This window comes from Bos grunniens, chromosome 7 (genome assembly GCF_055505025.1).
Source record: "Bos grunniens cultivar Pamir isolate PY7600 chromosome 7, Bosgru_T2T1.0, whole genome shotgun sequence".
Classification (NCBI taxonomy): domain Eukaryota; kingdom Metazoa; phylum Chordata; class Mammalia; order Artiodactyla; family Bovidae; genus Bos; species Bos grunniens.
The window spans coordinates 46558016-46574552 of NC_141171.1; the positions used below are offsets into that span (position 1 = coordinate 46558016).

The 16537-nt window shown below is 48.9% G+C and overlaps 1 protein-coding gene across 4 annotated transcripts in view; it reads left to right on the forward strand.

Moving 5' to 3' along the window:
- The window catches only part of LOC147369394 (uncharacterized), a 259997-nt gene that overhangs the window by 94980 nt on the left and 148480 nt on the right, over nucleotides 1-16537 (forward strand). For all 4 annotated transcript variants that reach the window (XR_015167436.1, XR_015167437.1, XR_015167438.1 and 1 more), the window contains one exon: nucleotides 14906-15108. Coding sequence is in view for 1 of the 4 variants with exons in the window: in XM_086411692.1 (XP_086267818.1) it covers nucleotides 14906-14909 (4 nt within the window). In the remaining 3 variants the exon portion in view is untranslated. The remainder of the gene's footprint in view (nucleotides 1-14905; nucleotides 15109-16537) is intronic.

A 16537-nucleotide genomic window follows, 5' to 3' on the forward strand; every position in this document is an offset into this window, starting at 1 on the left:
GAGAGAGTTGAGTTCAGTCACTGTGGAATGTTTGCGGCCCCATGAACTGTAAAGGCTTCCCTGTCCATCGCAACTCCGGAGCTTGCTCAAACTCACGTCCATCGCGACGGTGATGCCATCCAACCATCTCATCCTCTGTTGTCCCCTTCTTCTCCCACCTTCAATCTTTCCCAGCATCAGGTTCTTTTCCAGTGAGTCAGTTCTTCACATCAGGTGGCCAAAGTATTAGTTGCAGCTTCAGCATCAGTCCCTCCAATGAATATTCGGGACTGATTTCCTTTAGGATGGACTGGTTGGATCTCCTTGCGGTCCAAGGGTCTCTCAAGAGTCCTTGGGAGTGAAGAGACGGGTTTGGTATATTTTGTTTCTGACTCTCTCTCTTTTTTCCTGCAAGATTCTTAGTTTCCCTCTCTTTCTTTCTTTCAAAATTACTGTCAATGCTCTAAGGGGCAACACTTTAATTTCCTTCTTCTTTTAAAAGTCATAATTCTCTGTCATTGCTGCCTCTAACCCAACTCACTTTTAAGTAGTTTCCCTGTAGCCAGTGTTGTGAACTGCTAAGTTTAGTGTGTTTTTTTATTTTCCAGCTTTGTTGAGGTATAATAGACTTTAGTGATGGACTTTTCTTTTCTGGGATCATTCTTTATCTGTGTCCTCCACTCCCCTCCTCTTTTTCCTCATGGATTTCCCAAGACTCCCCTTTTTAGAGCTCTATAGTCAAAAACTTGCAGCAGTTGTAGGTGCTGTGTTGAAATTTGGTGTTCATTTCTTTACTTAACTGTAATTTGAAGTTCATAGTATTATCTAGTGCCTTGTAATGTTGAAGACATGGATCATGTATAGATTTTTTTCCTGCCTACCCCCACCCCCCATCAGTCTTAGCTTCTTTGTATGTTTCTTGCTTTTGGTTTTAGATGTGAGGAAAGGTTTGGATTTAGGAAGCCACCATCATCTTCCATCTTATTACTGAAAAAAAGGTGAAAATGTTGATTTTTAAAGGAACGTCTATCATTGCAACAAATGGTTTTAAATTACTTGGATTAACAAATTTGGTGACAATAAGACCGCTACCTGTGTTAATCACATTTTTATTTATTATTTTCAGTGAGAGAAATGTTCCATAGTGGAAGTTTTTAGAAATCTTTTCATACAGCATAGGAGTTGTACCCTATTGTGAGAGAGGGTGGCCCCTGTAGAAACATAATTATTCTTCTTAAAAACACTTATCCTCTGAAAGCCATTTCAGTTTTAATGCTGGCATTTCCCTACTATTCCTTATGGTTCAAGAATCCCTGCACTCATCTTCTTTGCTGGTTGTTGGCATATTGCTAAGTATCCAGTAATTTTTTTTAAGCATCAAAAGAAATACCCTAAGCTCTACATTTTTCTCTTGATGGGGGTGAGTTCAGTCTAAGCTAAGTCTTTGCAAATGAGAAGAGCCTTGGTTCTGATAAGTGGCTGCTAACAAGGGAATTGCAAAAACCAGGAGACTATCTTTGTAATAAGGCAACTGTATGTTGTTTCTTGGAGCTACTGTTTTGGTGCCTTCTCCAGTGGTCTCTCAGTGCTTGTCTTATTCCATTTCTAGTAGGTGTTTTTTCCCCTCCTCAGAGAATCTTTGTAAAAACTGAGGACAGTGCAAGGCAAGTATTTCTTGACCAAGACATAAAATCACTAGCCATACAAGCAGACAGATTGATAAATTAGACCACATGAAACGTACAAACTTCTCTTCATCAAAACACACCATCAGGAAAGTGAAAGTCAGTCTATAGGATGGAAGAAAACATGTATCCTACCCTATAAGTAACATTCTATAAATGTTATAGAATTCTACTTAAAGAATACATAAGTAACATTCACAAATTCATAAGAAAAAGACAGCTTACTAGAAAAATGTCCAAGGAAGGCCTGAAAAGATATTTCATAAAAGAGGATATCCACATGGCCAAAAAGCACATGAAATAGTGTTTAGCTTCATTAGTCATCAAAGAAACACAAATTAAAACCACAGTGAGATAACACTATATTTACCAGAATGACTGAGGTAGAATAAGCAAACAAACCCAGAAAATACCCAAGTGTTGACAAGGATATTGAATACTGGAAATCACATACACTTTGTGTAACTGTGTCTGCTGCTAAGTCACTTCAGTCGTTTCCGACTCTGTGTGACCCCATAGACAGCAGCCCACCAGGCTCCCCCGTCCCTGGGGTTCTCCAGGCAAGAACACTGGAGTGGGTTGCCATTTCCTTCTCCAATGCATGAAAGGGAAAAGTGAAAGTGAAGTCGCTCAGTCATGCCCGACTCTTATCGACCCCGTGGACTGAAGCCTACCAGGTTCCTCCGCCCATGGGATTTTCTAGGCAAGAGTACTGGAGTGGGGTGCCATTGCCTTCTCTGGTAACTGTGTCTACCAAGGTTAAAATATACCTTCCATTCTAGGTGTATGCCCAAGAAAAGCATGCATGTAAACCTCAAAAGACATGTATTAGAATGTCATAACAACACCATTTGTAACAGCTCTGAACTGGAAACCACCGACATACCCATCAAGAGTAGGAAGGATAAATGAATTATGGTATAAATTCACAGAGTGGAATACTATATATTGCGATTAAAATGAACAGCCTACTTCTATTTCCAACAATATGGAATGAGGCTCATAAACATAAAGTTGTACTTCAATAAAAAGTTAAAGCAGGAATAAAAACAAAAAACTAGACCAAACAACCTAAAAACTGATGCTCCAATGGGAGGTATTCCTGGGGTTTTGTATTAATAGTGAGAGCCTCCACGTTTAGAACAGGTTGGATGGCAAGGCCACTTAGCTAGTTGGGCCCCCAGTCCACTGAAGGGGCCAGCGTGGCCACCTGGCCAGCCTCTGAGCCACAGTTCTGGACGTGACGGGAAAAACCTTGATAATGTCACAAACTAAAAACAAGGACAGAGTCTTCTCACCCACAAAAGTTACAGCTTTGAGAATTCCTTTGTTTTTAATCAATTTTTACTCAGGCAACGTAGAAATACAATTGCCTTCGTTTACAACATTACAGGTGATAGAATATCACAGATATCCTTTAAAATAGCGTGAGGTGGGAGTGGCTGGGGGACCATGGTTAAAACATGATTGCTCATTATCCGATGGTTGTTGAGCCTGAGCCGCAGATACTTGGAACCTTGCTGTGGTGTTCTCTGCATTTTTGTTTCTGCTTAAAGTTTTTTTTACTATAAAAAGCAAACACAACACATCATTATTGAAAAGGCTTAAGTCATTATAGATCTCTAAGCTTCTGGTATTTATTCCTCTTTTCCCTGCCGCAGCTAACTGTCACCAGTTTAGGTCTGTCTTAGGAGGAAACAGATGGCATGTTCTAACTAGGATGATTTGAGGAGGTTTTAGTAGAGAGACCCTATGTAAAGTCATGTCAAGGGAAGGCCCAAAGCATCACACAGTACCCCAGGGAAAGCTTTCTCACCTTTAGGCCCAAGGAACCGAACCTGGGAGAAGAGAGCCGAGCAACTTGAAAGGGGCCGGGAGCTTTGGTTGTGGTCAGTTTTTGGAGACACTGTAGGTAGAAACTGGGAGAATAAATACTCTGGTCTCCTTCTCCTCCATTCCTTTGATCTTGTATTGGTGCTCAGCACTGGCTGGAAGGCAAGGTCACCCGCTGGTGCCTCCCAGGGCATGGGGTAGGCTGGAGCGTGGTGGAGAGTGGATCTGCAGGGGCACGTGGAAGATATCCAGTGTAGGTCTAACCATATGTTTTCCAGTGTGTTTGTGTATGTATATTTATGAATCCAGTGGGTTTTCATTGTTGTCTTTTTTTTTTTTTTAATATCCTTGGGATCATATCATATGCCTCATTCAGCAACTTGTGGTTTTCACTCATCAGTGTCCTGGTGTTCTTTCCATGGCAGTACTTCAAGATCTACCTCATTCTGCCTTGTGCCTGATAGTATTCCACAATGTGGACGTAGAATAGTTTATCTTACCATTAACCCTTGACAAAAACTTAAGTTGCTTCCTTCTTGAGACTTTGTTGTCTTAACCCTGGAGACTCTCTGGCCATCTTGGGAACATCTGGAAAGTGGCCACATGTAAAATGTCGTTTGTTTCCATGGAGTCTCATGATTGGTTGAAGGATTTTTGTGTTGTAGGATATACTTGAACTATTCAAACAGTTCTGACTTTTGGCTGCTGAGACTGCTGGGGAGAAAGATAAGGAAAGCCATGAGGACTGGATCAAGAGTTGGAAGATGGAGTGTGAGTTCCAGGTTTGCCCCCTGCCTTGCTGTGTGACCTTGGGCAAGTTGCTTAACCTCTCTGATCTTTGGTTTTACCTCTGTAAACTGCAGATGATATTCCAACCTGCTTCACCTGCCCCCTGTAGTAGTTGTGAAGGTGTTGGGAATCAAAGGGTGAGAAAGAGCTTGAGGTGGAATCCGGTGACAGTTCCCTATCAGAAGACAGGGCTTGTGCTTCTGTTCGCCAGGCCTCTCCCTGCAGGCAAGACCATGGCAGAATTTCCAAGAAGGGTGCTGTTTCCCTGCTCCCATCACCCCAACCACAGCCGTGGCTCAGATTTGGCTTCCCTGAGTATTATCCGACCTTGTGCTTTTTGGTTGTTTTTTTTCCATGGGGCTAATTTGCTATGGGACTTGGACTCCTTTTTTCCTAGAAGCCTGTATGTCTCTTGGGATTGGAAGACATGGTCCAAAGACCAGTAACCAGTCCTTCTCTCTTCTCTGACTTTAGATTAGAGAGGCTGCAGGTGTCACAGTCACCACTCCACAAGGGCAGGATGACAAGCTAGAGGATAGATCTGTGTCCATTACTTATACCAGAGCATCAGAACTCGCTTTCTCCAGAAAGCATCTCTTCCAGTAAACCACAGCCATTGCTCCTTGAGTGCTTATTGCGGCAAGCACCATGCCAAGTGCTTTCCATAACCATCTCACTTGGTTCTCACAAGAACCCTATTATCTGTAGTCTTACTTCCATTTTACAGAAGAGGAAACATAGGCTCAGAGTGTTTAAGGTGCTTGCCCCAGGTCATGCAGTTAGAAAGAGGCCGAGTTGAAATTCACACCCCAGTCCAGTCTCTCTGTGACAGCAGGGCCATGTCCTTGGCCACTGGGCTGTGTGCCTTCCTGGCTCACTCTGCTATACCTGAGGCCACTCTGCCCTGCGTTTCTTAAGGTTTCAGTGTGGTTTGACCTGGACTATTTCCTGTCCATGTGTGCCTGACTCCCTAAAAAATAGCGAATATGTTTCTGCTTTTTTGTGCCCTCTGGAGTGACTGGGTTAGAGTTGTGTATGTAGTAGGAGCTCAGCGAATGCCAATTTCTTGTGAAAATCCTACTGGGGTGCTGTTGGCAGGACCGGCAGAGCAAAAAGGCAGCATTGGCCCTTTATGGAAGTTATCAAGAAGATGAATAAGGCTTGAAACGCGAGACCCTGGCAGGGCTGACTCAGACCTCACAGAATGACTTGCCCTGGCCTTTGAAGAGCTGAGAGCTATTTACATCCAACTAATGGACCTCGCTGGCTGCGAGCAGTCAAAGCCGCTGTATAAATACTCCCGCCTAAGGCCACAGAGTGAGTGAGGACAGGAACAGGAAGAGACCCCTCCCCACCCTCCTCCCCTCCCTGAGAAGCCCATGGGGGAAGCGATGGCTCTGATTTGGTGGGGAGCCACTGGCAGCGAGCCCGTGCGTGGTAGCAGCGTGGAATCTAGTTGGCAACGTGGTGTGTAGAAATCTCTCACGGCACGAGGTGCTTTGAATAAATAAGTGGTGGCCAGCTGTTAGTCTTCCTATTGGCGTGAACATCCATCATGGCATGTTTCAAATATAAGTCTGGGAAGGAGAAGCTCAGACGCCCATGAAAGGCAAACGCTAGGCTGATCACCCAGCCCAGTCTGGCACTCATGCGCCTCAAGAAACTCACAAACTGGAAACACTGGCAGGGGTCTGTCCCGGGGGTTGGACACAGGGTCTCATGCTCTCTATAGGTGTCCCCCACCCCACCCAGGAGCTGAGTGTTTTCCAGCAGGGGACTCATGAGGATGCCAGGCTCCTGCTAGGACCTGTTTGGTGGAGTCAGTGCAGTGCTGATGGCAGCTTCCCTTTGCTGGGTGTCCTTCCCCATCTCCTGCCACTGGCCCTGAATCACAACAGACCTTGAGAACAGGTGGGCTGGGAAGGGCAAAGGCTCCTCCCACTGGGCCCAGCCCCTTGTCTGCACATGGTGGTCATGGCCCAGGGGCTGTTTGAGGTGCCCTGCTTTGGGGCTAGCTGGTGAAAGGGCAGAAGGTCACCACCAATCTATGGTGAGCTCTCCAGTGCCACTCTCTGTCCACTGGGAGCAGGTCCAAACCCACCGTGGCAGTCTCGTCTACCCTCAGCCAGGCTGGGCGAAGGAGCCTGGGGCCTGCCTAGCCTGTGCTCCTCACATCCTGCAACCAAGTATGCTCTCTCTTGTCTTCATTTAGGATCATTTGTATTGCTTTTTTGTCTTCCTCCCTGGGTATTCATTCATTAACCTACTCATTCTAAAAATATTATTTTGCATCTACAGTGTACCAGGCACTGGGAAGACAGGGGTGAGCGAGAGGTGGTCTCTTGTTACTGGAGCTGACCTTTCATTGGAGTGGGGTGCGCAGTCAGATAAAACACAAGAGACTAAAAGATAACATCATGTTGTGAAGAGTGCTATTAAAGAAATAAAGGGGAGAGAACCTACTCTAGATACTGTGGCTTTTTTGCTGCTACAGCTGCTAAGTTGCTTCAGTCGTGTCCGACTCTGTGTGACCCCATAGACGCCAGCCCACCAGGCTCCCCCGTCCCTGGGATTCTACAGGCAAGAACACTGGAGTGAGTTGCCATTTCCTTCTCCAATGCATGAAAGTGAAAAGTGAAGTCGCTCAGTCGTGTCCGACTCTTAGCTACCCCATGGACTGCAGGCCACCAGGCTCCTCCGTCCATGGGATTTTCCAGGCAAGAGTACCGGAGTGGGTTGCCATTGCCTTCTCTGGTGGCTTTTCTGAGGAGGTGACTTTTAAGCTGAAGCCTAAAGACTGAGAAGGAATCCACCAAGTGAAGATGAGGGGGACGAGCATTCCAGAAGAGAGACAAGCATATACAAAGGGCCTGAGGTCAGGGAGAGCTTGGTTTCCTCGTGGAATTAAAAGACACGGAGGTGTCTAGAGTGCCGAGAGTTGAAGGTGATCTAAGAACAACTCAGAGTGGCATCTCAGGCCCTGTAACAGTCTGGAGAGCAGAGGAGCTCAGTGGGCTCTGCTAAGGTTGGGGAGGCTTAATGGGGAGAGGGGGCGTGGTGCACTGAGAATGTTGCTTTAGGAACATTCCGTACACTTGTTACAGGTATCAGGAGCCTAGTGCTTGCCACGTGTTGTACTGAGTGCTGGGATGGATGACATTGAGTTTGGATGGTCTCCTGGAAGCAGAGAGGACCCCACAGGGTCTTTACCTTGGGGTGACATGGTAAGATGGGAAACGGAGCAGCCCCAGGGGCAGTGGCTTCAGTGAGTTCTCTGCAGAATGGTTTCCCAGAAACCATTCCCCACTTTCTTCCTACAGCCTGAGACCCAGGCTTGTCTGGCCTTTCACAGCTGGTGTGGCCAGTGCCCTCTTCATAGTAGGTGCATGGTGCCCCGGACTCTGGAGCGTGAGCTGAGAGGAGGAGGAAGAGGTCTGTTCCAAGGCACAGAAAGCACAGAGGCTGCAGATGTGGAAAGGGGAAACAGCCCTTATTGCCCACCCTCTAGGCAGGCAGGGAAACTGAGTCCTAGGGGGAAAGTCGCAAAGTTTCTTGACTGGCTGCTAATTGTACTTTGCACTTCATGTTTGAAAAGTACTTAAAGAGATGGACGGTGTGACCTGCCCAGCTCACATATCTATCTGTAGTGCCGTGAAGGTGGCTGGCCTGAGAGTATCTGCCATCTGTGTCCTGGAGAGCCCTCAGCTTGTGTATCCCAGCTCCGTTATTCCTGAGCATAAATGGACTTATCTCTGGCCACAGAGGCTCTATACCCTCATGTGTTTGGAGGGGTCATTTCTATTCTTAGGCTCTTTGCTCTCCTTGAAGGTTTACATAAAGTGTTTATAGCTGTTACCCACACTAACCTCTGCTTACCACGTGGAAAACACTGGCAGGACTTATTTTGCTTTAGGGTTTGTGGGAGGAGAAGGGGACGATGAAGGATGAGATGTTGGATGGCATCACGGACTCAATGGACTTGAGTTTGAGCAAGCTCCAGAAGATAGTGAAGGACAGTGAAGCCTGGCGTGCTGCAGTCCATGGGGTTGCAAAGAGTTGGACTCAACTTATTGAATGAATTGAACTGATCTGAACTTGGGCTTTAAATGGAAGACACTAGGGCTTGTTGGATAGGCTTTGGTCTCCAGAGTCATGCCGCCTGGGTTCTGGCTGTTTGGAGCAGTGACCTGACCTCACTGAGACTCAGGTCCGTCAGAAGAGAGAGTCAGACAGTGGTCCCTGCAGTGCAGACTGCGGCTTGCTTGCCCGGCGCTTGTCCTCAAGCACATTCTATACACAGCTCAGTGATGCTGCACCCTGAGTGCATCACAGTCACCAGAGGGTCTGTGCAAGTAGGTGGCTGGACCCCCCTCCCCCAGAGGAGCCCAGCCAGGAGAACTAAGGTGGGCCCAGGAATCTGCCTTTCCATCCGGTTCCCAGGCTGTTGGTCCCAGGACCACACTTTGAGAATGGCTGCGTGAGTGCATTTAATCAGCCATCACGACAACCCCCTCAACTTGTTATTACTGTTATTATGACTTTGCTGATGAGGAAATTAAGGATTAGCGGGTGAAGTAACTTGCCCAGGGTCACACAGCCGCTGGGCGGTGAAGCTGGGATTCACATCCCAGTCTGGGTGACGCACAGCCATCATTCCTGGACTCCGAGGGGAGTTGTGTGTGAGTCCCAGCAAGTGCCTGTCTGGCAGGGATGAGGCACTCCATACATGCTGGCTGCGGGCCCTTTACCCCTTCAGACCCAAGCGGGCCTTTATCGGAGATGATAGTTGACACCGAGTGGTTTTCATTATTGTTTGGTGATACAGCAGAACCAAATTATACTCAGAAAACTTAGATGAGAAGATCTAGACTAGAAAGGATGAGTGCCTGGAGAGGGGCTGATTCACCAGTCACAGGCCTCCAGGGTGGGCAGGGACCATGCAATCACTCGTTGTCCTGGCCCTTCCCCAGCAGAGGGTTCCCAGCCCCGTGGGAGGGCTTCCAGGGCTGGGACCTTCACTCACTCCGCTGACACCGGGACAGAGAGAAAGGGCTTCATTTTCAGAGGCGGGGTGTTGGCCTAATGGAGCCGGCCCAGGCCCGCAGAGGGACATCACGGCCTCTGTCTTCCTGAGCCTCTTTCCCCAACTGGAGTAGGGGGTCTGGTCCCCACAGGACAAGCTGTACACTGGGAGCCCCTCAAGCCTGTGCAGACAACATGGGTGCAAACACAGAAGACTGAGTCCAGGGCAGCACTGGGAACCTTAAAGCTGGACTTTACAGGAGGGGAGGGACTGCTGGTGAGGGAACTGGCCTGAGCAAAGGTTCAGGCAGTGTAAATGCAAACGGCTCCCTCAAGTCACATCATGCAGTTCTTCCAGCACATCCAGTCCTATCTCCCATTGATGTTTCCTCGATGGAAACGTTTCTACTCTAGTCAGACAGTGGGCCACCTTGCCTACCAGGCAGAAGCGTTTGGGTTGTCTGCCGTTGAGGTAAAGGAGCAGGGGGCTGCAGAGTCCTAGAAGCAGGCAGATCCACTGCCTGTCTTGGCCTGAGCTTCAGCTGCTGAGGGGGCATGTTGCTTTTTTTTGTTTTTTTTTTTTGGAATTCTCAGTCCAAACATTGTTGCAAACTTTCTAAGTAAATCCTCTGGAAGCTGAATTATCATGGAGACATCAGCCAGGCAGTCCCTTCTTTGTACCCCATCCTCTTTTTTTTTTTTTTTGCTGGCAAGGAATGGATTTGGGGAGTGCCATTGTCTGTGTTCCAGCTCTCCCAGCCCGGAGCAGACCCTGCTGAAGCTGGTACCTTTATCTTGGTGAGCTCAACCCTCAACTCTCTGGGTCTTAGCTGGATTAAGGGCCTAGATGTTGCCGAGGAGGAAGGAGGGACCTCTGTAATTGCTGTTTAAATCTACCTAACAATAGCCACATGTGGAGCCAGATTTGAGGGTTATTAAATATGAGCACCATTCTTCCCCCAAACATGCCTGTGTTTGCATAGCTGGGCAACATGGGGCAGCGGGGGCTGGGAGAAGGCTGCCGAGTCAAAAGGGGGCTTCAGAGGCCCCTTTTCTGAGAGAGAGGGCAACCCTGGGTTTGGCTGAGAAGCCCGGTGACCAGAGTCTCCCAGCCCTGGTCTGGACTCACTCTAGGCCCCTACTCCTTTCTTTTTTTTTTTTTATTTTTTAATTTTTTGGCCATGCATGTGGCACATAGGATCTTAGTTCCCTGACCAGGGATCGAACCTGCGCCCCCTGCATTGGAAGCAAGGAGTCCTAACCACTGGACTGCCAGGGAAGTCCCCCCTGCTCTTTTCTTAGGGGTTCTCATCCTCTGCAGCAACTGCCTGCTGTCTTGGTGTGACACAAGGGAAGGACGGGGTGCTGTGGAGAGAAGCCTGTAAGCTGGCTTATCTGCTGCCATTTGGGGACAGATGGTCATGTGCATCTCAGCTTTGCCCTGGTGCCCCTTGCCCACAGTGAAGGGTGATGGGCAAGGACATTTTGTTGTGACGGTGTGGCATGCCCAGCTCCTTCCATGGCGGGGTGGAGGGAAAGCCCAAAGGCTCAGTTTCCCAGCTCTATACCGTCAGGCCTGAGAGCTGACGGTGAGTCACATGGCCTTATTCTGACCAGCTGATGTTTTGGAGACAACGTGCTCTGCAGGTGTGTGTCTTTGTGACAGGAACCAGCTCAGGGAAAGACCTGGAGTGAGTGTGGAGCTGCCTCTGGAGGGGGCGAGGTCCCAGGAAGGGTGCAGCCAGCTTCCGGTGCCACCCTCTGGCTTGGGTGTGGTGCTACCACCTGAGGCTGGGGGTGTGGGCTCCCCTGCAAAGGTCTAGGTGCTCTGGGACCCTGGAGGCAGGACGACAGGTGTGGCTGAGACAGAGACCAGTGGATGCCGATAATCCGGGAGGGCTGCCGCTCTGAGTGAGCCCCAGGGCGGCCTCTCCTGTCACTCATCAGACATGGTGGCTTGTCAACCATGGAGAACAGAATTAAAATCCTGCAAAGACATGTCTTTCCTTTGATTTTTGCTTTAAATGACAGATTTAAGCAACTTTGTAAACTGTGTTATTCAAGTTAAATTTCCAGAAAGGAAACTAACACGTCATAAAGACAAAGGACAGACAGGGAAATACATTTGTATCACATGATAGATGAAGAACGTACACATTTCTTACAAATCAGTAGAAACTTCTTGCAAGGTTGTGGAAATAGCAACCCTTGTAAATGCTGGTGCATGTAGCCAGGGTATTTCTGAAAGGCCCTTTGGCATTAACTACCTTTAAAATATGCACAAAGCTTTATGTTTTGCCTCTTTCTACAAGGTTCTGTTTCTTACAGATTTTTCTCCCAATTTTGGACATCTTTTAAAAAAAATTTCTATATGGCTGCACTGGATGTTCGTTGCTGCATGCCAGCTTTCTCTAGTCATAGTAGGCGGGGGCTACTGTTCGTTGCAGGGCACGGGCTGCTCATTTCAGTGGCTTTTCTTGCTGTGGAGCACAGGCTGTAGGGCGCGTGGCCCTCAGTGGTTGTGGCACACGGGCTGACTTGTTCCCCGGCACGTGGGATCTCCCAGACCAGGACTGAACCCGTCTCCTCGGCATTGGCAGGCGGATTCTTAACCCCTGGACCACCAGGGAAGTACAGTTCCCCCCCTTTTTTTTCTGGTCATGAATAGCAAATTTTTCTTCTTTGGGTACCATTGTATAACATATTTATTGTGACTTTTGTTATGTTTATATACGTATAATGCATTTGTTTTGAAATGCTGTTGTAGATCATTTCTACCCTGTCCGTAGTCCGTGTTAGCCATGTTTCTAAGAGCACTGTAACACCAGGCTCTTCTCCAATAAGAGTGGGGTTGGGGTTGGGGAGAAGGGAGAAGTATGGGCTTTGGTGATGGTCAAGGATGCCAGCCCCAGCAGTGTACTTCACTCTCTGGGTGGTTTCAGGTGGGTTACCTAACCTCTCTGAGCCTCAGTGTCTGCATCTTTCACAGAGAGTACTGCACCCAGGGGCACTGTTGTGAGGATGAGATGAAGAAGTAAGAGTAAAGCCCCTGGGCACTGGTTCTGCCTGTGGGGACTGCTTGGTGAATGGAGTCATGGGTACCAGGTGGACAGGGTTCCCGTGACTAGCACTTAATCATTTGGGCCCAGGGAGCTTCGGTGGTTACTAGGTCCAATCCCCTGTGTCTTGGCAGGACTGTATTCCAAGCATCCCCAAGAGACTGCTATCCACTCCTATCTCAAGGACCTCGGAGGCGGCGCGGGGGAGCCCAGACTCCTGCTTACTAATGCATTCCAGTGTCACACCCTTGGAGCCAGGAAGTCCTCCTGAGTATCTACACTTAATCCCCCTGGCTAGATTTGAAGGTTATTATTTTTTTTTCCCTTACTGTTTCTGTAGGGGAAAAAAGACTGAAATTTTGCTTGTGCAAAAAGGTGTCTGACTTCCATGGCAAGCAGCTCTATTTTGCAATCTCCATATGAAATCCCTTGGTAGGAAGGCTCAGGAGGAGGAAGTGAGAGGGGCTGTGGAGAGAGAGCTGTAATATCCTGGGACTTGTCCCTGATCAGCCCTTGGAAAGGAACCACATTACTGGACATGTCCTCCCTTGACACCCGTGTATTCTCCTGCTTGCACTTATCTCTACGTGGCTGTCTTGAAGGAGTGGAAGACTCACTCTGACCTTCCTCCCCCAGCACACCCATCTTGCTACCTCCTCCAGGGTCCTTCCTCTCAGGGGGGTCTCTGTCCATCCACTCACACAGCTGGACACTCAGGGGGCGTCCTTGACCTGGCCGCTCTAGCCCCCGGGGGTGTCCGGCCCCGTGTCTTGTTGGTTTTACGTCCTGTAGCTCTTGAACCCCTCCGCGTCTGTCCGTCCTCACTGCTGCCACCGTATCCCCCTGCCTTGTCTCTTGCCTGGACAGCTGCAGTAGCATCCTCGCAGCCCCCTCCTTTTACCTGGCCCTCCTGGCCTTTTCTCCATTCAGCACCCAGAGCCATCTCTGCAGAACACCCTTGCACTCACCTCTTTAATGGTGTCCCACTGACCTCTGTAGAAAGACCAAACCTCTTTGGGTGCCCTCCAAGCCCTTGTCTGTTGTCTTGCCGCTCCTTGCTCTTTACTCCTCAGCCACTTTGGCCACCTCTCCCAGCTCCTCAAACATACCATGTTCCCTCCTACCCCGGGGCCCTGACACATGCTCTCATCTCTTCCCAGATCACTTTCTGCCCTACCCATATCTGCCTGGTTAACTGTTACTTATCCCTTAGATGTTAATATAATAGTTATTTCTAGCAAAGCCTTCCCTGACTCTCAAGCCAGCTCAGGTGCCTTTATCAAAAGCTCTCCTGGAGCAGAGTTCCTTTCCTTTAGAGTCCCTCACTGAGTTTACAATTAGGCATTCATTCATGTGTGTGTGTGTGTGTGCGCCCTCAGTCACGTCCGACTCTCTGCGACCCCATGGACTGTAGCCCACCAGGCTCTTCTGTCCATGGGAATTTTCAGGTGAGAATACTGGAGTGGGTTGCCATTCCCTTCTCCAGGGGGCTACAGTCTTCTGTGGCGGGCTATGGTCCATGGGGTCACAGAGAGTCAGACACGACTGAGTGACGAACATTTTCACACTTTCTTTGGTGTTTAGACCAGGCAGGAGTGGTTCATCAGGTGTTTCATGCAGGATAGTTGTCAAGTTCTAACCTAAGAGGGGCTTTGTGCTCCTGAACAGGCTGGTGTACTCAGAGCCTTTGTGGATGGGGTTATACCTACATGCTAGAAGAAGAGCTCTTGCTATTTATAAGAACCCCATTTTTATGGGGTGAAAAAATCAATCCTTCCCTAAAGCAAATAATTACCAGCCGATTGGTCCCTTTTGTGACTTCAGTTTGCCATGTGCACTAAGAGCTTAATTAGCTACTTCCTAGAGAAATAAGTGACTTTAGCTGGTCACACAGTCTTTGTAGGAGTAAGCTCCAAGGGCCCTAGTGGTAATGGGGTCTTCTCAGGCAGCTGGTCAACCTCCGGGTCTCAGAAGTGACGTCGAGGGCGTTTGGTGGTTACCACAAATAAATTGTCACTGTGTATGAACCCCGCAGTGAGCTGAAGAGCTAACCCTCTTTCTGCATTCCTCCCATTCTCCCTTCCCAGATGTATAATGCCCTCTTGCAGTTCCAGTGTCTCGGTATTGATGGGTAAAAGTGCCAACTTGACAGGCTGGTGGTCTAGTGAGCAGGTCGGCCTGGGTTTGTCCTGGTTTGTCACTGGCTGTCTGTGTAAGCTGAAGCATCCCTTCACCTGTTTGACCTCAGTCTACCCGCCTGATGCATCGCTTACAGGTGTGTGGGGCTCCCTCTAAGAAAACAAGTCAGAGAGGCTTTGAAAAGTCTAGCATTCAAATCCAGAGAACTCTGAGGATGGAAATAGACCCATTGGCAAACGTGAAGAATTTTTAATGCTTGATCTTCTGTTCTAATGTCTGACCTCCTGGTATAGGTTCATCTATTTCTCTGGGCCTCAGTCTCCCCAAGGAACAAGCGGGTTTGATTCTGGGTTGGCAGATAGAAGAACTAATTGCTGTCCCACCTCTGCTCTCCCGCAGTTAAGGCAGACATCACTAATGAACACCGAGTATGCAGTCCTCCTCGGTAGAGAGCCACAGCCAGCCAGCCAGGACTCCTCTCTCCAGGCTTGCCTCGGCAGTGAAGCTGTTTGTCAGTTGTGGAGAGCACACCCTCATGAATCAACTGATGTGCCTATAGGAGGATCAAGGCCCGGGGAGGCTGACTCGCCCAAGACTTGGGGGTAAGTGCACTTGTGAACTTACAGCTGGCTTTGGGGAGGTGGCTTGATGGCGTCTAATGTTTGGAATGTACTGAACAGGTCCAACTCGGGTCAAAAATGGACCCATCATCTGTTTCAAAGGCATCACTCTTTTCTTCTGCCCACCTCACGGGAGGCCCTTGACTTTGTTCACTGTCAGAGGTCTCTGTGGTCCTTTGGCTGCCTGCCTCCCCTCCTGTCACGGGGTGACTGTGGCAGACTCCAACAAGGATTCTGCCAGTCCCCATGGAAGCAGATCCATGGCCATGCCCCTCCCTGGGACCTGGGGCTGAGCACCCTCCTTGGAACAGGTATCTGGGGCCACGAGCCCCAGGAGGTGCCATCCTGTCTTTAGAAGCGAACTGGTTTTCCATCATGTAGGGAGCTTTTCTGCCCAGAGGAGTGAGGACAGAGAGTTATTTTGTAAAGGAAGAGGCTGGGGAGGCTGTGGCGAGAAGAAGCATCGGGAAGCTTAGGTGAGCGGCTCAGCTCTTCTCTCCCCACCCCATCCAGTGTGGGGTCCCCATGCGAGTGTGTGGCTGGGGAAGGAAGGGCGTGCCAGATGGGGCCTGAGCTGAATTTAGGTGTGGGCCTCTGAATGAGCAGTGTGATGTTTGGCCTAGGCTCCTGAGGGTGGCAGGCCCAGCTGAGGCACCAGCTCTGTTTAGTCAGAGGACTGGGCCTAGGGGCAGAGGCCTGCGTGCTGGTGGCCTGCCTACTCATTGGCAATAGAGTAGTTGGAGGTACCGTGGGAGAGGCAAAGGTCCTCTCTGCTCTGTACCCCTCTCATCCCCTTCTCTAATTTTATTCTTTCTCTCTTGCTTAAGAAACTGATGTCATGAAGACATGATGTGGCCCAGTAGGCCAGACCCCAATGTGACCCTGTCCAGACCCCAGGTCCAGACATCCCTCCCCCACTGCTCAGGTGTATCTCAAGGGCCGGGTACCATTGCTTGTGAATTCTGGGCATCTCAGACAGGCAGTTTTCCTCCCGACCTGGTTATGCCATCTAACAAATTCATTTGGGGGCGAGCTCGGAGATGAGGTTCAGAGGAGTGCGAGAATTGTCTTTTTAACTGTCCCCAGGATGCCTGGAGCAGGCTTGGAGGATTCTTACTAATCTAATCCCTGTCAGAAAAAGAACGATAAAACAGTTCAGGCTTTAGAAGCCAAATCCCCTTCCTGCGCTCACACTCCTCCTAGCTTTCTCCCGGACTATTTTCCCTCCTTTGTGATGAAGTCGTGGTTCAGCTCCTCCATAAGGGTTTCAGTGGATTTCATGTTTCACTCCTCCAGTTTTCATATTTAAATCTGCTTTACTCTCTGGTTTGACTTTCCACTGACCCTTGAAGAATTGGCGTATTTTAAGGAGGGGGAAGAGATCTCATTATAGGAAATGAGAAAAATGGGG